The sequence below is a fragment of the Ammospiza caudacuta genome, chromosome 10, assembly GCF_027887145.1.
Source record: "Ammospiza caudacuta isolate bAmmCau1 chromosome 10, bAmmCau1.pri, whole genome shotgun sequence".
In the NCBI taxonomy this organism is placed as follows: Eukaryota; Metazoa; Chordata; class Aves; order Passeriformes; family Passerellidae; genus Ammospiza; species Ammospiza caudacuta.
The window spans coordinates 17,603,354-17,625,990 of record NC_080602.1 but is presented as its reverse complement, the minus strand read 5'-3'; the positions used below and the strand labels follow the sequence as shown (position 1 = coordinate 17,625,990).

Here is a 22,637-nt window from a genome sequence, read left to right as displayed (position 1 = left end):
AATAAGTTACTAAACTGCCCTTAAAAACTAATTTTGCATGAAACCCTAGAGCAAAGTCTTGGCAATATTAAGATGCAGAATTTTCATGGCAAGGCATATAGTTATGAGTGCCCTGGGCTGTATGTGCTCATTTGGTATGCATCATAAAATCAGAAAGCACCCTTTTGTCAGGCACAGTGCTGGAGCCAGGCATGGAGCACGGCAGAAGTAGTAAAGTTCTTCCGCTTAGTTCTGGATCTTTTATTGCTGGGTTGTTTTTTCTTTTCCTATTTGTGTCTCTGTAAGTTTGTGATTTTTTTCTTAATAAGTGTTTCATTGTTATTTTTTTTATTAAAAGCTCAGTCTTGCTCAAGTGAAACTTCTATGAAGTTAGTGCTTTTTATCAGAAATGAGACTTCAACCATGAAAATTTTGGAGAGGTTTCATTTCACTTCCATGACAAGGGCATAAATGATAGTATAGTCAATCTGATTTTGAGCACTGACTTTTATCCAAGTCCAGCAGAGCTGACACCCCTTAATATAACTGAATATTTCCATTCTGTGATTATCCAAACTGCCTATTTGCTGTCCTGCCTTTGCTGGTTTTTAAAACATCTGGGTGCCAGTCAAAGATCAGAGTCCCATTGCTCTAATTGTATGATCAGGCTCACAGAGGGACACTGCCATGGCAGCTCAGGTTTCTGTGCTTCCCCAGAGCAGTAGCTCTGAAAAGGGAGCTGTAGCACCCAGCTGTGGGACATTGCACCTTGCTGAGCTGCCCTTGCACTGCTGGGAGCTCTTCCCTCTCTCACAGGTTTCACTGAACACTCTGCAATATACTGGATGGAGGCCTTGGGGCCCAGTCTCCCAGGGAGAGTTTGGATTAATTAAATTGCACAATCATGAAGCAAAGATACAGCACACAATGAAATGTGCTTATTTCATTTATATGAAAGCTGTAGCAGAGTTTTTAAAACTTAGTCTTTCATAGTACACTAGTATCAAGTGCTGTTCTGTAGTTAAAAATAACAAAATCCTGATGAGATGAGACCTCCTTCCAGTTCTGTTTTCATCTTGGCAGAGAAGTGTGAAGAAGTGTTGTTTATAGTATGTAGATGACAAGGTTTGGGTTTCACAGATAAGCAAAGTGTGAACTCTTAAAGGTTAACTCTGTACGCACATATTAGAAATTGGCCCGAGTCATAAAGTTTACATCTGTTACAGGATCTAAATACAAATTTCACTAAAGCTCAGAAATATTCAAATGTGATGATCATATGCATAGTTAACAGATCTATGCCTCTAAGCAGTAATTTGGCTGTGAGTCTGGAAAATTCCAATAGTTTGGAGGATTAATGTCTTTTACCCTGGCAAGCATTTGAAAACATTATTGAGTTCAACATGCAAATGCACATCTCAGATTATATATTAATCATGATCATGTATAGTTTATCCTCTTTATCCCTTTCACTGTTGAAAATGATATTAAATAAGATACGTACCAATTCCTGCTTGACCTACAATCCAGGAAAGTCGAATAAAGAGCATCACACCCCAAATATTAAGCATGCATCTTACCTAGGTTTTAAAGAAAAATTCCTGCATTAGTTCAAGGTTGAAAGTAATGTTGAAAACCAGAAGGGTGATAAAGTGCATTTCACCCCAAACATCCCTGAAGTCTGCCTCCCTCTCTTAATTCTTCAATGATTTAAGTGTAACAGAACTGATTTTATTTTAATTTTATTTTTTTTTTAGAAATGCAGGTAAGTTTCTCACCAGCACACCCTTCACCCAGCCGAACTTGACAAATCCTGTTTTGTTTTCTTCTTCCTTGCTGGCTGCTGTCTCATCTCCAGCGCTGCTTTCTCCATTGGCCACTCTCTCCACAGAGCCGGTGCTCACAGCAATGTTCTGAGGGATCACACAGAAAACAAATACATCTCTGGGCCAGGCAGAGGAAGACATGATAGAAAAGAATTCCATAGATCCTGTTTTACAGTCACTGGAGTAGAGAGCAATATTCTGCTCACACCAGGCATCAGCAGGTGGGCTTGCTGAGAGGGGAGGAGATGAAAGAATCTCTTAAGCAGACTAAATACATTATTACCTGATCTGATACTAACCTGTTTTATTGTAAGCTATTCCACATATATGTTGTGTTGGCATGTTTGTAGAGTGTCTAACATAATGAGGGTCGTGTGGTTGACCTCTGCATGCTCTAGCACCAGTGTAGGAATAATGCTAAGTGTAGAAATGGGGATAATTGCAAACAGTGAAAAGAGACCTAGCTGAGTGCAGCTTGGCTAAGTTCTGTGATGAAATCTAGTGTTTCCTATTGAATGAAGTACAAACATAACTGCAGCAGCACATGGGTAACATATTCCTGAAAACAATTAGAGAAATGTAGAAATTGAATAATCTTTTCTGTGGCTTAGCCACAACTGGTGGTACCATAGTAGATAGGATTAGGAAATGCCATATTTATGGTGCAACAAGAGTGAGGAGCCCAGAATTTTAGATTGTTCACATCAATTACAGATATAAATGTGTATTTTATCTCCTCGGCTCTCTTGCCTCAGAATCTTTGATATGTTATATATATTTCTTTTAGCTTGAATAGGAATTGGTTGTGGTGCTGAGATTTGTACTTAATGTAATTGTCTTTTAATTTAATTTGATTTTTTTATTCAGAGCACCCACTGTTTCTGTGAGAAATTGGCATTAGGTTAGCAATTGCCTGATTTTTGTGGGTCTTTCTCAAAGGCCTTCAGGAAGGACCCTGCACGTTGCCATAGTCTGGCAGAGAGTCAGGAGTGGGTACCACTCCTGGAGAGGAATCAAGATGCTTTTAGGCTTTGGTAGGTGATGAAGAGATTTTCAGATTAACTTAGCAGGTTAGGGAGGAAAGATATCTGTGATTCTGTGAAACATGAGATTTTAAATCTTGGTTAACTTTAAGGTTGTTTCTATATTTTGTCCATAAATTTAAAAATAGCCAACACACAAACCCAAAACAGACTTAATGACCAGCTGTATATGCCTCTTATACAGCTGGTCTTTTAGATGTCTGGAGTTGGCTCTCAAGGAGGGAGGCTCTAGCCAAAATGATATAAGGTTTTAGAATGCCTTTGACACAGTAAATCCCAGACTGTGCTCACAAATGAAAAATAAGTGACTGGATAATATGTTTTGACATGGGCTAAGCTTGGTGTCTATTGCCCTTCTGGCCCAAAGAGTGGGAATACAAGATCTGTTGGAAGCCTGTGACTTTGAGCTCCTTTGAGATACTTAGATAATTTTGACAATTCTTACTCTGAAATAATAATGTCTCTGTTTGCTCAAAATGCAGTAAATGATTGAAGTCAATGAAGGAAGATTAGCAGAATAATATGACAGGCTTTTTGCTACAGTGGTTAGAATTTCAAAGACAAAAAATTAAAAGGGCTTGGTCTTTGTACTTGAAACAAGTTGTTTCCTCTGTAGTTTGAATTAATTTGTGCTCTCTATGCCATTATCATAAATTATGGCCTTAAACCTTCCATAAATGCATTTTAAATTGGTGTGCTTTAGTGAATGATTGGTTATTTACCAAGCAGCTGTACCTGTGCTACTCATGCATTAAGGATGTGGAATAAGAGTGACAGAACACTTTGAAAAGCTACTAAAATAAAAAGGTTTCTGCTTTAAAAATCCCCCAAAAAAACCCTAACCCAAACATTTTCCTTTCCTTGTTTCAGAATGGCTTATTCTTCATCTCTCCTGGGGCTAAAGATGATGAGCTCATCAAATCTCCATAACAAGTGTGGAGAATAGCCAAGAGGAAGAAAGGTTAGATTATTTTTTATGTAGGGTAAATATTAAGCCCAAGTAATTATCACCAGCCATCAGCTGTGAAATAGCACTTAGACTATTTTTTAGGAATTTAATTGGCTTAATGTGTGCAAAAACTGACACATCTTGCTAAAAGATGTCACACATTTGACTCCAGCAGTGTGGAAACTAGATATTTGAAGTTCTTTCAGCCTGTCTTACATTCTGACATTTGAAAAATTACATATTAAAAAATGTATTAAATATTAATATTTATCTTCTGATGTTAAGCTCAGCATCAAAGCACAATGGGAATGCTTATATGATGTTTAGCAATCTGAAGTCAAACATATGCCACTTCTTATCAGAATCTCACAACAGGCTCTGACAAAACAGTTGTCTTCAAAAACTTGAGTTCCAAATCGGGGGCAAGGGGGGTGGGATTGCCTTGGGGTATGGTGTGGTAAACCCAGACTTTAGTGGTTAAGTAAAAAAGGAATAAAGCATCTGCTTCAGGAGTGCACCTTGGGCTATCACTGTGACTCCTGTCCACGCTCAGTGTGGCACCCCCGCCCTCCCTGCCCGGGGCTGGAGCCCCATCCAGAGCCTGCACAGCCTGTGCCTCCTGAGAGGAGCTCTGCCTTCCCACACAGCTCAATTTCCCTTCCTACTAAGCTCCTGTTTGGTGACCTCGTTCTTGTTTATTCCTCAGCAAAAGCTCAGCAGACAGAAGTGATTTGTCCAAGGTCACCAAGTGAGATCATGGGACAGGCAGGAATGGGCTCCAGCCATGCTAATGGGGCATCGTTTGTTCCAGAGCTGTGCTTGTGCTCCCAGACCAGGGCCACAACCCACAAAAGGGCACAGCAGGTTGCCAGTGTAACAAAAATCCCATTACCTATGACATTCACCTTCCTGTTTTGAAAGACATAAGATTATCTTTCTGTAAGATGCATACTGGATACTGGAAAAAGTCTGGAAATCTCTAAGTTAGGATATGCTTTTTTCTCTTATTTTCTGACAGTCCCAACACGTGAAACAATTTTATCTTCATTTTACTTTGTGGTGTAATCTGCCTTCTTTTTAATCATCTTTAAGAGGAAGCCTTAAAAAAAACCCTAAAAAATTATCTTTTTTTTTAAATATCAAAACTATTGAGAGAAACAACAGTAAAAACCCCATAATTTTCTGGTTACCATCAAAACTGAAAATCCTTTAATGTGCTCATGTTCAGTACATGTTCATTCAGCATTATGTTCAAAGCCAATATACAATTTTACTCCTATCTGGCCACTACTGAAGTAAATTATTTCTATAACAGGATATTTCTTCTGAGCATAGAAATGTGTTTAGTCCTTTCAGTAGCAGTTTGTACATCTGCAAATGAGTAGGGATACTAAATTGGTATGTTCCCCTTTTTGTATCCGCTTTGTTTTCATCTTTGGAAATGTTTGTCCTTTTAAGCCATTTTACACAGGTCTATGGACAGCTTAATTTGAGTAAGTCAGGCCAAAACTAGGAAACTGCCCTAATAAAATCCTAAAGAATCAGGTCCTGATTTACTAATGTCTATATTTTTTCTTGATTTCATTACTTTATATTAACCTCCATAGGAAAGAGGAATCGCCAGAGACCAGAAGTCTGAACAAGATCTGGGCAAGCATTCAAAAACCAGCATTCAGACCTCAAAAGTATTAAGAACTGAGCAGAATGGGGATGAGAGCTTGCTTGTGCTCAAGTTCTCTCATTTCACAATTGTCTAACTCAAAAAAAGAACAGGAGTTTTGCTGCATATTGACACTTTTAGTCTCAGTTTAACTGTAGCAATGGTATTTCTCCTTCCAGCCCTGCCCTGATAAGTGCATATTAACCTCAAATTTTTTCACTGAATCAGCACCTGAGAAGTGTTGTCTGCTATCCCTCAACACCCTTGTTCTTGATTCCTTCTTTCTGTTTGGATTTGTCACAGCAACAAGCAGGTAGTGCTCTGGATATCTGATTCACTGAAATTGCATTTGTTTCACATAATTTCTTTTACAATGCTTATATTGGTTAATGAGTAAAATGGAGGAATCTGTCCAAATTAGTATGCATTGATGTAAAATTCAAGTTTAGAATAAGTGTGAATTGTGTAGCTTGGTTAAAGTATGAATTGACATTCACCATCTGCCATCCTAACTCTTATGTGAAACAGAAGAGATTTGGTAGATCCATATTTTTAGACAAGATTAAGCTATGTGTTTCTGCTTATTAAGTACATTACAAATACCTTTTAATAAAAATCTTTTCTTTGAGCAGGGTACAGAGCAGAGAACAAACTGCAGCTAGCAAAGGAAATATGGCAAGTAGTTACTTGCACTTCTTCTCTTGGGCAAGGTCCATGAATTTAAGGACTTTCTCTTATTAATAAACAGAATTAACAGTCTGGAAATGGAATAAAGAAAAATTATATCTTTCCTTTTCACTTACCTTTGCCAGTTGTTCATGAATTTCTAATAAGCTTGGTCTGTTGAGCTTATTCCCACTGACGCTACCAGTGTTTCTATAATAATCAATTTTGGGAACTGGGTCCATTGTGTTATGGCCAAAAGTTTGTAGATAATACATTTTACTGTGAGTATCATAGGGGTGTAAGCTAGCTTCTGTTTTCTCCCCATTTTGACGGAAATTGTCATGTAATTCTCTTTTTCCTGGTCTGTAACTGATTCTTAGTCTATTGTGTGTTTCATCAGTAAAAGATGTTTCTTCATAATGTGGTGGGTCAGAGCCCACATCCTCTTGTGTTGTTTCATTGTTGTCATGGTCTTCATTAATGATGTTAACTTGAAAGCGGTTTGCGTTTGGATCCAAGAAAACGTTTGATGCGTTGTTCATTGACATCTTCAGGGGTGCCACAGACTTAGGTCACTGATCCCTGACTCTTCTGTGGCTGCAGCCACACAGTTGCAGATACAGCAAAGGTTTAGTGCTGTTGCATATCAGACCTTTGCTTCTCAAATAATGAAGGGCTGGGAATTTTCTCTTGAATCTCTAAGCAGTCTTCCTGATGTTGGCTGCAGGTTTACTGCTATAAAAGATACAAATAAACTATTTCTATTATCTTGCATGGTTAGATAAGTTTTCCACCACAAGCTCTCACCATGTATCCCTGAGACTGTCATCCTATGACTTGTTGAGTAAAAACATAGTTGAAGCCAACACAGAGCTTGTGGAGATACTCCATCTGTGATGGATGCAGTTGACCCTCTAACCAAACCAGCAGTATTTTGGTACAAGCTCCAGAGGAGGTAAAGGCCTGAGCTGTAAATGAGCCAAGAACACCTCTAGTTTCAATCTGTTTTATGAAAACCCATGAAAGAGCAGGGTGGCATGGTGAGAATCCATGTACACAAGCTTGGAACATGATCATTCTATTAACACATGGATAGTGTGGGGCTCACTCCTCTGTAGCCTGCTCCCCCAATCCCTTCCAGGAGGGTTGCTCCCTGCATGGTGCAAATGTTAAAATCTGTTTGAGGTACAGGATTTGCATTTGTCCTTGTTGAATGTCATGAGATTCCTGCTGGCCCATTCCTCTGGCCTGTCTAGGTCCCCCTGAGTGGCAGCCCGTGGAGAGGTGAACACACAGCTGTATAATCTGCTTCTCACCTCCCCTTTCCCACACAGTTCTCCTCAATGAAAATACAGAAGCAAACAAAAACTCCAAGAGAAGAAAGGGTATGTATATTTAAGGCCTTTAGTGGGTTAAGTACCTTTGCAGCAATTTAAAGTATGGTTTAGAAAGCTCTGAAATGAGCTATTGAAATTATGGCAATCATTTGTCTTGAAACATATTTCTAAGGAGATTAGGGAATGTGATTGTATAGACCTGTATAATTCAGGAGGAGCCCAGCTTGTTCAAAACTAGAGCATGCTTAGACATCGAAACTTTGAAAGCATTTGTAAAAGCAGAAAGGTTTAGAAACAAAATGTATCTTATAAACAAATATATGACCTGAAAATCTGGATAAATAGGCCCATTGCAGACATTTTTTTAAAGTTCCATATTTTTGCAAGAGGTTGGACTAGATGAACTGGTAAGAATTTTTCAATTTAAATTTCTCAATGACTTGGACCTTTGGCACAGAAAGATAAAATACAACATCAATATTTATAGCTTAGCACCGTAAATTTTCTCTAAAATCACATATCCAAATTATAATTTGAACAGCTGATAATCAGATATCTTCCATCTTCAGTATGAGTTACAGCTAAAGCATATTTTCTTATTTCTTCCATCAGCTATAGGTAATATTCTGCTGTCACCTCTCTGCTAAGACTCCACTTTGTCACTCCTCATATTTATGTTAGTTTTCCTACTTAATGTTGTATAAGCCTCACAGCAACATATTACATTTATTTAGTTTATTTTACTTCTACTGGCTTTGTATTGTTATTGTTGTTATTATTATTATTACACATTTATGATCATAGTATTCTCCTTCCTTCAGCCTTTTAAAGTTGCAAGGAAGTGTGTCATCTTCAGGCATGAAGGAGCAAAGACAAATCCTCTGTCACTGAGATCAGTGAAAATATTTGTTTCCATCTCTGTGACTAAATGAAATTCTGATTCTTTGATGACAATGAAACATTTGCTACCAAGTAAAATGATTCTGTCATTTCATTGTCTTATTACCATATTATTGTTTTGCTAGGAAAAGTAAAATCTCTTACCTTTCTGCTGTTCTTGAAAATAATACTTAGGTTTTCACAATGTATTTCCAGAGAGCTCTGAACTGTTATTTGTCATTAACTTTGTGTTTAGTTTTCCAGCATTATGCATATATAATCAAGTCTACCTTATTCAGGGTAATTCAACTTACCATGCAATCCTGTGTTTTTAGGGAAGGACAATCTGCCTCTTTTATTCATGCATATAGTGTGACCCTCTCTTTGAGGCATTGCAGACTCTGCCTTATTGGCCAGATTTTTCTCCTGTTTAATATACTGAGTAGGCCATCCAATCCCTCTCTTTCAAAACATTTCTAGATGGTGCTTTAGAAAGGCATTCTAGCTTGTTAACTTTTAACCAGCAAATGTACCTATCCATTACAATTACTGGGTTTATGGCATTGCGAAATTTCTGAGGGGGCCTGAAAATACTTTTGTTATCTCCATTTCCCTCCCCACTATGCCTGATTCTGCACAGATCATACTCTATCTTTCAGTCCTGCATATATAGTCATGCAGATAACAGGAATTAGGACAGGATCTGCTCAGTGCTTATGCAGAAGATTCAGTGAAGTCAGTGTGATCATACTTTTGGGGTCCTCTTGTCCTACATGCAGTTTTAAACCATTTACTCCTGACCCTATTTAAAGTTTTACTCTGTATGTTCAATAAGCCTTTGAAAAATTATGTTCTCTGTATTGTGTCTGGGAAGGCTGACTTCCTAGTCTTTTTGGAATGAAGAAAAGAGCAGGCAGGAAATTATGAAGCTTTGTGATTAGAAGGGTATTAGATAATTTGCTTCCAGCAATAGATTGAGTCAAGAACAAAAATAATAAGACAATATTGGGGTTCTTTGGATATGTTTGCAGTGTTTGCTGTGTAGTTTAGAGATAACTGAACTATATTTAACCCAGATAGCTTAAGTACCTTCAGCACTCTAACCTGACAGCCCAGGGCTCAGCTGTGCTGATTAGATGTACATAAAAAGAATGGCAGTGTCAGGTCTCTGCAGTGGATGATCCTATCCAACAATAACAGATCACATGAATCATTGTACTGATATCTACCTTGGATTTTGTGGCTAAATTAACTAGGATAAATGCAATATACTGAGTCTCTGAGGGTCTGGAATTTTTTCTTGTGTATAATCTGAAGCAGTTGAAAGCCCTTACATTCAAAAAATTGTTTATGTTTTGTAATTTAAATGGACCAGTGTAGATTAATATTGGCTGTTCATCTCTTGTATTTTTCAGACAGGAGATTAATGTCCTTCTCTGTACAATCGAGTATTTTATGTTCCAAATGGCACTTGAGCTCTGCTGTTCCACTGTCTGCCTCTGCCTAGGATATAGGGCAAAAGGAATAACATGTATTTTTCAGAATACAGGAAAAAGAAAACAACTGCTGTAACTGATCTCCTTGTCTTAGCTCCTTATTGCAAACAGATCTGTTTAGTAAAAGTGACAGTGCCTAAAATTCTAACGCCAGCCTTCTTAAAAACGGAATTGAATTTCTGTCAAGTACTGTCACACTTGCTAAACAGCTGTGTGTATGAGGGTGACCTTGAATATCCAGATTTGAATCTCTGCTTTTGCTCTTCCACTTCTGCTTTGATAGGATCTCCCATGACCAGTTCATCAGTAACAGTCCGGATCATACACTGTGCACAACTGCTGGAGCACAAGGAGGAGAAGCAGCTGTGGAGAGTGCTGGAGTGTACAGAGCTCTGGACCCCATCCCTCCTTGAGGGCTGGGTAAAAATGGGTAACCAGCATGATTGTGTCTGCTTTGGCCTTGCCAGGATGGTGTAATTACTGCTGGGAGCTGTTAACCAGACAGTTTAAGTTCCGCTTTAAAGTGAATCATATTCCATAACCAAGTGGAATACAAACATGGACAGGCACCTCATCTAAGCCACAACCATTTGCTGTCCTCCACTTTTGTATCCTCAATGTACATGTACAGACACTGAGTTTCAGAAAATTGTGTTGAATGAGGAGGGCAGGGGGCTACCACTTAAACATTCACCATTCATGAGCCTGTCTTTTTCTTCAGCCTGTCATGAGACACAGTAGACGTGAGATCCTCCTCTGAAGAGCCAGATTTCATCTGATCCTTTAAATACTGGCCATGGTAACTTTCTAGTGATTTTTTGGTATTTTTTTGCTGTTAGCCATTTTTTATCTACCATCCCACTGTTGATCAAATAAAAGCAACATGAAGTACCTTTTGAGTTGCAACAAATATTTATTTAACAAAATGGATGCCAACAACATATCTCCAAAATGCAGGTATGTATAACAAATGTAACAACAGTTGGTTTCCAAAATGAAATCAACATCAAATTTAAGGCAGGATATTCTGTGAGTTTTCATGCAAGAGCATATTCAAATGTTCCTTTATCCAACCCCTCAACTTCATCTTCCCACGTGGAAGAAGGCATACTGCTGTAGGGGTCTAGCAAGATTTTGAAGCATCTGATAATTAGAAGTCCCAAGAAAACACACAAAATCCCCACAAAGGCAAAGCCAGTTTTTTGTTCTAAAGTCAGAGGGAAGGCAGACATTTCATTGACACTCATGCTGGCTGAAGTGTTGCTGCAGTAATTACTGCTCATCCTTGGGCATCACATCCTGGTGGCTCTGTGGGATTTTCACCTCTATTGCTTCTTTGCCTGCATAGAAATATCAAATCAGTATGGTTTGCTCTAAATGGGGTGCATGCATCTGAGCTGTAACATATGAACATTTGAAAATGAAAACCAGCTTGGATTTTAGAAGTGTCCTGTTGTTTTTTCACATATAAATTAATGTGATAAAATTGCAACTATTAGCCTCTACACACCATTCACTTACTGGCCTCTGTTTTGAGACAGCAGACTCACAATTTTCCTGCTTTCTGTCTCCTCAAAACAGAAATTTCAGTTGTTGCAAACAGCATTTTGTCAGACTGGGCACAAGTCTACAGATTGTGATTTGGCAAAACTCTCTAAGGTCTCCACATGCAGAAAGCCAGTATGCTTCCTGAAATGGCTTTACATCTGTGTGCTTAAACTAGTTAAACTTGCATTGACCTCCAAGGCAATTTCAGCTAAATAGTGTGGATTTTACTCATTTGATTTAGCTCAGAGTCTACATAGATAGATCCAACTTGTGAAATAAAAGACTGTGTGTGCACAGTCTGAAATCTTGGGGTCCAGTTTCAGAAAAAAATGCTGGGTGTATTTTGAGCTTTTAAGAAAGTGAGCAGATTGCTAAAATCCCTTCACCTTTCTCTATACCCGTCCATTCTTGTGTATGAGTAAAGATTGGTGGAAGAAGAGATAACAGAATTAAATTCCCTTCCCCTAAATCTTGCTTTCATTTGTTTCTTCTCCTTGGTCTTCCCCATACATACCCCGCCATTTTCACAGGCACAGTAAACAGGAGATGTGCTCCTGCTCCTCGGGGGCTGACCCTGACATGTGTCCTAGAGAAGCAGGATGCTCAGGCAACTCCACCCCACTGCTGCCAGGAGAGCTCTGCATGTTTCCAGAAAGGAGAAACTTCCTGTATTTGTCTTTTTAAGGTGATTTTACCTATAGATTTTAGTTGGGGGTGAGGATAATTTGCTTTATTTCACGTTTTCCATCGGATATTGCAATCACATCTTTCTTTTGTATCTGTAGACAGTGGGAGAATTGGAAGGCCGGGACATCAAAAGCGCCAAAGGACAAAGACATTTTTATTGTACGGTTAGAACTGGAGGCATTCTGGCTCTTGCTAACACCTATTTAACGAATGTGCCTCAGGGGAAACTCTTTTTATTAACAATTCAACCTCTTTTTCCCCAGGGAATTGCCAGTATCCATTTATTTCTTGGCAGAGTAATTAGGCCACTCAGAGCTCTGTGCTGCCATGGCTACACTGCTTCAGGTGCCTGCACTGCTCAGCCAGGTTAAAGGGAGTTCCAGTGTCTGTGCTCTGTACTGCAGCCATGGCTGAGAGGAGCCATACTCTGAGTCAGCCTACAGGTAAAAACAGCAGAAAAAGTAAAAATAACTTTTGGTATTCCTGAGCAGACAGAAATGGACAGAACTTTTATCTTGTTTGGTGTCTCCTTTCTCACTTCAAAATTTGTGGGTTTTTTGACTGCTATCCTAAAGAACAAAAATTTTAGAACAAAGAGCAAAAGGGCAAAACACAAGTATGTCTTTTTTTTTTTTTTCCAATAAAGCTCAGTATAGTAGGTATTAAATGTTTCCTGTCAATCTTTACAAATTTACCAGAGCATAACAACCAATGTTCTGTTTATTCTGTAGACCTTTGTATGAGATCTTTCCTTGTTTTGAATTATATTCTGCTCTTTGAGTCATGCTGTTTCAATTCCTGTTAAGCTGGAAGCAAGATCCAGATCCAGCCTATAGGAATTAGAAATGTCAACAACCAATATTTATTTTCTGAAAATACATCATAGGTAAAGCCCACCTGTTATATGAATTTTCATTTGGCATACTTCCAATTTTTCTAATTAATTTGACCTTCTGCAGAAAAAAAAAATTACAGAAAGTTCAATACCACAAATTTATGTTAGAAGTCAGTTGATTTGAGCAAAAGCCAGTCAAGGAAAAAAAATACTTTCCAAAAGTTCTAGAGTAATGGGTTATAAAAATTAAAAAGGCTTATACAGGAAAATTATACCTAGTCACTGGTTGGAAAAGCTAGACCCAAAAATCCCAGTTGCTCTCTTGAAAAATGTTGAGAAGAACGTCAGTGGTAGGCTGGCCATGGAGAACCCTGAATTTGAGCTGAGTCCAGACAAATAGGTTTGTGTTTGACATAACATTACTTCACCACAAAGTAATTTTCCAAGAATATGACTTCCAGTCCTAGTAATTTTGCAGCTTACACACTGGAATTAGATGAGATTTGTTTGTACATTATGTGCTTGTCAGGAGACATTATGGGACAAATCTCTGTGCAAAGCTTGATTGATGCTGAAATGTGGAGAAATTGATATCTTAGTCTTATTTAACAATAGTTTGCCTGAAAAAGCTGCATGAGAAAACTGTGTATTTTGCCTGGGGGGGGATTGGTTCTGGGAAACTCTAATGTGCAGCTTTGTGTTCTTCTGTTCCTTGTCCTGAATTTCAGAAACTGTAATTGAAGCCCTAAAGTTCACAGGAAATTTTGTTCAAATTATTTATCCCCAAACCCGTGGCACCTTGAGTACCTTTTGTTGCTTTCACATTTCAGTGCTGCACACAGGTTAGATGTCCTCTCCCAGTCAGTCAGACACCTTTTCATTTGCTGCAGTGTATCTGTCAAAGTCCTGAGTCAGAAGACTCTGAATGCTAACTAACCTGGCCTGGATCCCAAAATCCTCCAAGATAGCCTTTAGGACAGCATCGTGGGGACAGGCATTGTATCATTTATAATCTGCAAAGCCATTTTGTGGGGGCTAGCCCTAGACAGAGCTTGATCTTTTTTTACAGGTGAGAATTCTTCTCCTCCTTTGATTCATTACCCATATAGACACTGGCAAAAAGAAAAGCTCCTTAACATCCTGCTGTGAAATAAAAGGCCACTGGAAGTCCTTCTGAGGCCAGAAGAAACAATCAGAATCCTCAAGAAAATAGGAATGAGGAAAACAGCTTAATACTGAGCTGAGAAAAACAGGTATGAGCTGGGGGTGCTGGCTGCACCTATGGGGGGATGAAGGGAAACACCATGGGCACTGTGTATTGTGAGGCAGCTGAAGGAAGATGTTGAAATTCTTATTCTAGCAGAATCACCACCTCAATTCTACCAGTGTTTGGTGTGAAGATCCCAGCCTCAGCTATTTGGTGGTTTGGGGTGACAGGGTGTCATTTTTTCCGGACCTAGCCTTTACTCTCAGGTTTACAGAGACTTGAGAAGATCAAGAAAATAACCAGGATAATCATCCCGGGGTTCTGGGTTTCAGTCCTTCTCTCACAGAACCCCCTACAGGATTTTTTGCTAGTGGCTCAGTACTCAGGAAACTGGTATCTTTACACCATCTCAAGCTGGGAATATTCATCCTCTTGGCATGACTAAGCCTCAGGTGCCTAAAAACTCACTTCCTAAATGACAGTTTGGAACAAAATTGACCACATTAGTGGCCATCTGTTCTCTTCTTGGATGTCTACAGCCCAACTGCTTGCTTGTTCATGGATGTGGTTATTCTGAAAGTACTTTGAATAGCTTCAGTCCTGAGCTTGTGCTTGAATAACAGCAGACCTAACTTGGAAAGGGACATATAAACAAGCATTCTCTGGGAGCTTTGGAAGCACCTCATTTGCCCTTAGCTATCTGTTCAGGGAAACAAAACTGTATTCCAGAAATGCTATTACAGAAATTGGTCATAGAAGGTGGTAAGAAAAAATTAGTATTAACAATTAACAAGTCCTATAAAATAGACTAGAAATATAAATCAGCATGAATATGAAATTCTCTGAAGAGTCTGAGCTACCTGAGTTAATAACACGTGCAGAAATGCTGCAAAAGGAGCACTGTGACCACACAGCTGACTTGTCATACTCATGTGCTCACTGCATGCCTGTATTCTCTAAATTGCTGGGGAGAGCATTGTATCTTCAGGGTATGGGTTCTGGGACATTCAGGGAGGTGAAGGTAGGAAGGCCATGGCATGGATGCTCAGCAAATGAAGGCATGGCTTGCAGCTCTGCAAAGAGAGCCCCACACAGTGTTTTTGCAGCATGTCTGGGTGCAAGCAACACTTTTCCACATAAACAGCATTCCGCTGCAAAGAAGCAGCAGCCGAGCTGTGACACTTCCAGCCTTCCGACAGGGAATGAATTGCCAGAATGAGATTTTATCTGTAGCAAATATATGAGCCTGGATTCTTCATTTGATGAGAGCTTCTGTGCTGTGAATTCATATACGTGGTCTAGATTTGAGTAACATAGAGATGCAGGAAAATGAAACGTTTACTAGCATCATCCTTAACTTGGGAATGTGGAAAAGTGTTGCCTGCTTCCCCGGGGATGCAGGCTGAGACAGACCGAGCACCTGCAAAGTAATTGTTGCTGTAGGATGGATGGCGCGCCCAGCCTTCGCTTTCAGCGGCCCCTCTGCCCCGGGGGAAGGCAGATTTCGGCGCTTACCCTGCCCTGCTCCCCCCGCCGCCTCCCTCCGTCCCTCCTGCCCCGCCGGAGTGCGGCCGGGCCGGGCCGGGCCGGGCGGCCCCGCAAGGTCAGCCCCGCGCCCCGCCCGCCGGCCCCGCCGCGCCGCCCGCTACGAACCCTTGTCCTGCGCGCCCGCGCTGCCCATGGTGGCGGAGCGCGGAGCTGGCCGCGCCTCCGGCCCGCCGCGCCGGCTCTGCAAAGTCCAGGCTGGAGTCCCGACGGCTCGGGGCACGGGGGGGTCCCGGGTGCCCCGCTCCCGGGCGGCGGGGGCAGCTCGCCCGGGCTCCCCTCGCCGCCCGGCGATGCGACCCCGCCGGGAGATGCTCAAACCGCCCTAATTAAAAAATTAAACACGGCCGCTGGTGCTACCGCCTCCTCCTCCACCTCTTCGCCCGCCCCTTTCCATCGCTATTCAGCCGCGCTCCTCTCCAGCCCCGCTTTTCACGGATTAAACCCAGGAGCGTGGAAACTTCCTGCAAAACACTACGTGCGGTGCATCGGTAAGGGCCGGGCCGGGGCCGCTGCGGAGCGCGGCGGGAGCAGCCCTCCCTCCTCCGCTCCGCTGCCGCCGCCCAGGCCGGGCACCGGGGCCTCGAGGGCCGGGTGGTCTCTGCAGTGCTGGAGAACGGGGCTGCGGTACCCGCAGGAGGGGCTGCATCCCTGCCGGCCCCGGTACCGCCGAGAGGCGCAGCCCCGCCGCCGGCGCCGAGCGGGACCTGTGGAGCCGCGCTGGGCGCGGCGGGGCCGCTGCTCGCCCTGAAGCAGCGCGCAGGGCGTCACACGCTGGGCTGAGTGCGCCGTGCTGAGCCGAAAGCCTCTTAGGCTGTGCCCGCAGTGTGGCCTCGGGTCCTCCCAGCAGCTCTAATAGTAATAGCGATTAAAGCATAGAGCTCGCTTTATATCCTTTCATTAGCCGCGTTTAGCTGATGCTGGTTGTGTATTAGACACGTTTCTATTTACCACAACAGCAGGTGTTTAAGTTGGATTAGGAAAGAAGATTCATTTTCCCAAAGCTGGATGTGTATATATCGCATTAATAAATCACAAATCTGTTTCAAATGATAGTGATTCCATATGAGTAAATCACCAGGGTGAATACGCCCCTGCAGGGATGCACGTGGGTCAGTGACACAGGACTGTATCACACTGTCATGCATCATGAGACTTATGGGACTGCTGTAGACCTACTAGCAGATTTGGTTCTATGGAAAATAATTTCAAAAACTCCTCATGTTTCTTGCTATATGCAATAACACTATGGTAGGTTAAGCCTTCTTCTTGAAACGATCTGGGGGAAAAAAGGGTTTTGCCTTGCCTGTCATTTTAATGCCTGATTCCTCTGCTGTGACTGCAGTGAACTTCCAAGCACTGAGTCAAAATACAGCTTTCTCCTGCTGTTAAAACTAATGGTTAAACTGATAGTTAACTATGTACTTGCTAATGGTTATTGGTTTGATTTTCTGATGCTGCATGATTAGTCATGTGATAAACAATGTCTGTAAATCAAGCTAATTTTTGAAGTGCCTCTCATATTTAAAGATCCATGAAGACTTTATAAATAGATAGTTTTAAATAGTATAAGATTGTGCTTTCTGAATATGTATATAGAGCCCCTACTGTTCCTAACAAGCTCTAGTTTTCTTTTTTAGCCCTGTCCCTGATTTGCTTGGAGGCCCCATGAAGGTCTCTCACTAGACTGAAAGCTGTAGTTTGAAATTTTGGGAGCAAATAGAAGATCTCAGAATTTCAGAGTGCCTCCTCAACCTAGTATAATTCAGGGAGAGTGACAGAAATCCAGGGATTCATAATAATTGCTGAGTTTTAATATACTTGGAGAACCTTATTGGAAATATGACTTGGGGAGTAGCCAGGACCACTCTGAGTGTTGTGGCTGGGAATGAGGGACAGCATTGACAATAGAAACACATTCTGAGGGGGTGCTTCTTGCCTCTTCTGCCAGAATTTAGGCATGGATGCTGGGCCTTTCACTACCATTTTCCTGGAAAAGGTTTACTTGTGGGATATTACTCCTTATTGATACATTATCCTTTTGTCTTGTTATTCTTAGAGGATTGAACTTGAATAATTTTTTTTTAACACTGAAATAATTGTCCCTCTTGTACTCTGGCTTGGCAGAAGTTGCTGAAATTGTGTGTTTATTTCTAGGAATCTGACACTCACGTTCTATTCTGAAGACTTCTGACTTTAAATATTGAAGATCCACTCTGGAATTGAAACTGGAAAAGAAACTGGCAGCCAGCAGTAGGGCATGAGTCTCCTTCATCTACCAGTTGTCAACAGACAAGTAGCACTGTTTTTCTGTTCAAGATGGTGTATTTTAAAATTGAAAAGTGATGGGATAACAATATTTTTCTACATTTAATTTCTTTTTCATTTGAAATTCACAAGTTTTTCTTTTGCATGGGAGAAGATTTTTTGGTAAGGCAAATGGGTAGCAGTGTATGTGAATCATTCTGGATATATGGATAAAGGGAGCATTCATTACTCTTTGCTTTCAATTTCTTTATCAGGATCCATCTTTTGTGTTCAACTGACAGTTACTCTCACTTTTATCTGACTTCAATCATATTTGCTGTTGATTTGATCCTTATTTAGGGAGTGCTGTGTTTCCTCAAAGGAGAGCCCTTGATCACAAATAGAGATTTTCATAATGATCTAGTAATTTGTTATGTTGAGTTGGCAAATTCAACTGGCCTAATCTAAGGTTGGGCAAGACACTTAAAGCCAAGTGGGTGCCAGTGAGTGAAAGGCAATGTGGAAGTCTTAGAGCTATTAGCTGGTCAATATGGTCAATACTTTTAAAGTTTAAGGATCACTTGAGTGGTGTAGGTGTCAAGAAAATGTAACTGTTTTGAGGGATAACTAACTCCCTTGTAACTTGCTTTTCAGCTTAGCTTTAAACAGCTCTTTGCATGTTCATTTGCAAGCAAACTCTCCCTTCAATTGCTAGAAATTTTAAATGGGCTGAAGTGGGTAGAATCAAGGAAGAATATTGTGCACAGAAAAAATGGATCAAGTTGAAACTCCCCTCCCAAGCAAATTTAAGCAAGTTTTTTGAGAATATGCATAATCAGGAAGCAATAGTATATAAGGGAGATAAAAGCAGTAATATAAGCACACAGCAAAAGCAGGTGGATTATATATTAATTTATGTATTGATCACAGTTGCAACTTGGAATTATTTAATGTAATTTAATTCAAGGTATTTAGCATTTTTAAAAGAATAAATATCTATTCTACCATGGTTTTTTTACATAGTCTTAAAAGGTCTGAATCTCTATTTGTTCTTGTTCAAATCTCTATTTGTACTTTTATTAGACTCTGACTTTACCAGCAACACAGAGTCTCCGGCCCCGTGGGTCTGTAGGGCACTGCTTTGGTGACTGCTGGGAATGGGGCTGAAAAACAAGTCCTACAGAGCAGTCTCCCCATGTTAAACGTCTGACTAGGTCCATTTCAATTAGGAAAAGTGTAGGGATTCAGAAGAAGGTTGAAAATCATCCCATTTGAATCCAGTCAGTGCCAGTGTTGGGGAAGGTGGAAGAGTGCACGACTACAGTGAAAACCAACAGTGCCACCTTGTGTGGGTGGGACGGGAGAGTTCGTCCATGAGGAGGCTCCAGCTCTCCACCCCGGCCAGCTGGGACAGGGCAAAGGGAAGGGTGAGTTCCCTCCAGACCTGCAGCACGGAGGTGTTTGCTGCCTCACTTGAAAGGCAGAGGTGGTGGGTATGTTCGGGGCACTCACCCTGACAGTGGAAGAAGGACCAACACAAAAGCAGGTTGCTCAGTTTTTTCTTTCATAATTCAGCAGCTAGAGTAATGTCTGGGGGAAGAGGGGTAATGTGAATTGTTTCCATGTAGGAACAGTAAAAGTGCTATCAAAATCTGGTCCTATGCAGCCTTTTAGGGATAAAAAATGGGTGATTAATATTGAGACTCAAGCTGTGGTCAAGGCTGCGCAACACTGAAGAAAAATTTTATGAGACTTAGGGAGATGTAGGCCTGCCATGGGGGACAAGGAAGTTAGATCCCTGCAGATCAAGTAGGGCAGGTCTCCTGTGTGACTGATACCATGCTGTTTCTCTGCCCAGAAAGATAATGCTTAAATGCAAAGAGAGCCTTTGGGGGAAATAGTATTTGTTTTACTATAGGTCCACTATAAGTATGCAAAAGAGGGTGCCAGTTGCAGAGTAGGGTTAAATAAAAAATTTTATTTTTTTTTAGCACAAAGTAAAGCAGTGTAGGTTGGGTGCAGCCTTAGGCAGTGCAGACTGGTCTGGAAATACTTGTGTCTCTGCAAAGAGGAATCTTTAGATAAGGTATGAAAGTAAAAATATTTACAAAGCAAATACATTGCTAAAGGAGTCCTTCTTCAGCTGTACTTGGGGCTTCCTGGAGAAGGGACAGGGTCTAAAAAATGCTAGGCATGTTTAGGTACCATGGCAAACAGAAGAAGAAAAATTGTGTGACATATCCACCATGCAGGTTGCTCTGCTCTCTCTCATATAGGTGACAACTGAAAACAGTAATTTACAAGAAAAAAGTCAAATGGATTTGAAAGGTCTGAGACTCCAAGTTCCCATTTTATGAAGTTCCATACAAACTGACTTTCAGGAACATAGAGTTTTTTTCACAAGTTCTACCTGATAAAAGTATTGATGAACTGCTTTTGATCATGATTTATCCAGAAACAAAATTTAGAAACAAAATTTAAAAAAAAAATTGAGATAAACAAAAGATGAATTAAAGTGGTCCTTTCTAAAAGGATGATGATACATATTTGTTCATTAGCATATTGGATGCTATGCCTTGTTTGTTACTGAGGACTTGACACTTGAATTAACTGGAGAGTTACTGTTTTGAAAAGAATGCTGATACTTAAAATACACATAATTATTTTACCTCAGTAACTACTTGTACAAGACATTTTCAATAGTAGTTCCTTTACAGTTGCTTATATTTACATATATATGCAAGAACATGAATAATATTCCATTATCCTCAACTCTGTGTGTAAATTAGTGCTGTCAACTCTGTGCTTGCCAAGACTGTACAGCCAGTATGCCATACACCCTACCTATAAGTGTGAAACACTATTTATGTTAGGGGATGATAAGAGGAATTTGTTAGGACAGGAGATTAAGAACACTTGTAACAGTGTTATACTAAATGAAGGATCCCCTTTTAATGGGAACATTTCTCATTAAAATGTCTTCTCTAAGAACATGAACAGTGGCAGAAGAGATGTTGGAAGACTGTATATCAAAAGATGATTTAACAATATTCTCAGGAGGGACCAGTAGTGTGTAACAAAGGAAACTTTCTCAGCACAGGAAATGGCATGGAAAGACAATGGTTCATTTTTTTCACTTAACTATGGTAAGTAGATTTTAAAAAATAATAATTATTTCAATCATTTTATACTCGAGTTTTCCTAGGGAAAAAACTTAAATATTTTTCAACACAGTTTTGTAGACCAAAGAAATTCTACTTTTTAATTCCAGTTCACCCCTGTCAGGTCCCTAACAGCTCTTTGTGGCATTATTCTCCCATTTTTATGATTGTTCTTTGTAGACAGAAATACTGAGTGATTGTGTGTGAGACTTGTAGAATAGGAGGCAAGACTCCCATAAAAATCCTGACACAGGCAATTGAGCTGAACAGAATGCTCTAAATTGGAGTTGTGGCGTTAGGGAGACAGGGCAAAGCCACCATAACTCCTCCAGGCTTTTAGCCACACTTTGCCCCAGTGCAGCCTTAATACAGAACACCTCTTCATCCTGGGATGTGTATGGATTGTGCAGTTCTGAGTATTTGCTGCAAAACCCATTGTGTGACAACAGTTTACTGGTACAAAACCATGCACTCTGGGCTGTGCTGGGTCAATCTTGGCTGGCCAACAGATGCCCACCAAGTTGCTCTAGCAGGATGGGATGGGAGAAAACAAGATGGAAAAAACTCATGGATCAACATAAAGGCAGTTGAATAAAGCAAAGACTGCATATGGAAGCCAAGCAAAATAGATTTTCTCTGTTTCTCATCAGCAGGCAGTGTCCAGCCACCTCCTGGGAAGCAGTACACACAGCAGTTGCTCTGCAAGACAAATATCATAACAAATGCCCTCTGTCCCCACCATTTCATCTCCTTTTTCTTGGCTTTTGTTGCTGTGCAGATGTCATATGGTGTGGAATATCCCTTTGGATAGTTTGGGTGAGCTGTCCTGGCTATGTCCTGCCCCAAGATCTTGCACACCCTCAGCCCACAGGTGAGAGGGCAATGTTGGAGACACAGCTGTGATACTGCCCCAGCAAACACCAACGTGTTACCAACTCCTTTCCAGCTGCCAGTGCAGAGCACAGCACTGAGGGCTGCTCTGGGGAAAACTGACTTCACCTCAGCCAGACCCACGGGCCCAAAAGGCATACAAACCTGGGAGGCAGCAATTGAAACAGCCAGGAGATTATTCAGAACAAGTGGCAAACTGTGTGTTAGAAACTGAGCAACTCCTGTTACATCCACAGGCCCATCAGCACAGGAATTCAGTGCTTGGTGCCATAATGCTGCTTTAGGGAGTGGAGATTCCAACACCTGAGATGCTCTGTGCAAAGCACAATCAAACAGAGGGGCTGGTAACCTGAACATGGGAATTACTCCCCTTCATCCCAAAGAAGTGAGAGCTGTAAAATGTAATGACAGCAATATCAAGTAAACATTAAATATTCCAGCAGTGATCATTATCACAAATACCAAGATATTTATCTAATTATGGTTAATATGTGAACAGAATTACATCTCTTACCAGACCTCTGGACATGCCTTTCTACCTTCACCTGGAATGGAGGTTACTGGATGTTTTGCAGTAGCTTTGAGTGCTTTCTCCAAAATCTGACATGTTGCCTACAGCTGCTATGACAGTCATGAGGACAGACAAGAGAGTCCCAGCAGTTCATAAGGAGTTTACTTCCA

At 40.8% G+C, this 22,637-nt stretch overlaps 2 protein-coding genes across 5 annotated transcripts in view; both read right to left on the bottom strand.

Annotated features, from left to right (window-relative positions):
• SLC12A1 (solute carrier family 12 member 1) overlaps positions 1 to 8,714 on the bottom strand; it is a 44,132-nt gene extending 35,418 nt beyond the window's left edge. For 3 of the 4 annotated variants that reach the window (XM_058811748.1, XM_058811751.1, XM_058811749.1), the window contains exons 1-4: positions 8,654 to 8,714; positions 6,261 to 6,858; positions 1,758 to 1,892; positions 1,484 to 1,559 (exon numbers count right to left, since the gene is read on the bottom strand). In XM_058811748.1, coding sequence (XP_058667731.1) covers positions 1,484 to 1,559; positions 1,758 to 1,892; positions 6,261 to 6,671 — 622 coding nt within the window. In that variant the 5' untranslated portion in view covers positions 6,672 to 6,858; positions 8,654 to 8,714. Of the gene's footprint in view, positions 1 to 1,483; positions 1,560 to 1,757; positions 1,893 to 6,260; positions 6,859 to 8,504 lie in introns of all 4 variants that reach the window. The other variant, XM_058811750.1, reaches the window with a different exon arrangement.
• Positions 8,715 to 10,772: 2,058 nt separating this feature from the next.
• CTXN2 (cortexin 2) lies at positions 10,773 to 15,993 on the bottom strand. Its single transcript, XM_058811682.1, has 2 exons — positions 15,766 to 15,993; positions 10,773 to 11,175 (listed from the first exon to the last, which is right to left on the bottom strand). Exon 2 carries the CDS (start codon positions 11,116 to 11,118, stop codon positions 10,873 to 10,875), a length of 246 nt encoding a protein of 81 aa, XP_058667665.1. The 5' UTR covers positions 11,119 to 11,175; positions 15,766 to 15,993; the 3' UTR covers positions 10,773 to 10,872.
• Positions 15,994 to 22,637: the final 6,644 nt, after the last annotated feature.

Excerpts from the sequence above, each read along its gene's own strand:
- CTXN2 (XM_058811682.1), bottom strand. The coding sequence starts at position 11,118 with ATGAGCAGTAATTACTGCAGCAACACTTCAGCCAGCATGAGTGTCAAT.